We start from the raw sequence: 926 nt of genomic DNA on the forward strand, positions 1-926 counted from the left end.
GCTTTGCGCGAAATTCAAAACAAACAAACAAACCTTATGTTTCTCATGATGTGTTTGTGTGTGTGCTTACTTTTTTTTTTGCATGACGCCGTTGTGTGTACGTGTGAGTGTGTGTTTACTTATACTTCATCATGACGTTGTATGTACGTATGTTTGTATTTCTTCATGATGCTGTTGTATGTACGTGTATTTGTTTAATTGTGTTGCTTCAGACTAACTTACCTATATGATTATTTGGCTGACCACGTGTAACATTTCTTTCTTCATCGTGACGATCCGTTACACGTTCGTTTTGACGACTTAACGCCCGGAACTTGTTGCATGTCGGCAAAACCGGTAATATTTTTTTAGCAGACGACCACCTGGTTCCGACACTCTTGTCTTCACCTTTTCCTTTAGAATAAACATTTTGTTTTTAATTAGAACGTCGGAGTCTCATTCCGTGGTTTAATTTTTCTTTCAAGATTTTACGGATAAGTACAGAACGTTCAGACGTTATTTGGGACTGTTTATTTTACTTAGCTGTACTGGTGGTTGTGTTCTGTTTAGGTAATTATATTTGAAAGACGCGTACACAATAGTTTATATATATATATATGTTTAAATTGCTAAAAATATTATCTTGTTATGCAAACAAATGCAAGGAAATGCACTTGTTTGTGTATGGAAAAGTAATCACGTCAAGAATGTTCCTAGTCCTGTAGTATTTCTATATGGTGAAGTGTTAATTTATTGGAACATCCCATTGCTCCTGTAGTTTTTCTTAAAAATAAAACCTTTGTAGTATAAAATGTTGGGGGAAAAAACACACTTCAAAATAGGCCTACTATTGATTTTCTCACTTTATCCATTATTTTAATACGCTACGTATTTAACCGATTTAAAATTTTAAGAAAAAGCGACACATTTCTACACATGATTAAGTG

General features: G+C 33.9%; 1 protein-coding gene across 1 annotated transcript in view; it reads right to left on the minus strand.

The window, feature by feature from the left end:
• Positions 1–926, minus strand: part of LOC106469418 (transmembrane channel-like protein 3) — a 60,752-nt gene that overhangs the window by 1,616 nt on the left and 58,210 nt on the right. Inside the window, exon 18 of the mRNA XM_022397936.1 lies at positions 223–393. Within this exon, the coding sequence (XP_022253644.1) occupies positions 223–393 (171 nt within the window). The remainder of the gene's footprint in view (positions 1–222; positions 394–926) is intronic.

The sequence above is a fragment of the Limulus polyphemus genome, unplaced genomic scaffold (genome assembly GCF_000517525.1).
Source record: "Limulus polyphemus unplaced genomic scaffold, Limulus_polyphemus-2.1.2 Scaffold3475, whole genome shotgun sequence".
In the NCBI taxonomy this organism is placed as follows: Eukaryota; Metazoa; Arthropoda; class Merostomata; order Xiphosura; family Limulidae; genus Limulus; species Limulus polyphemus.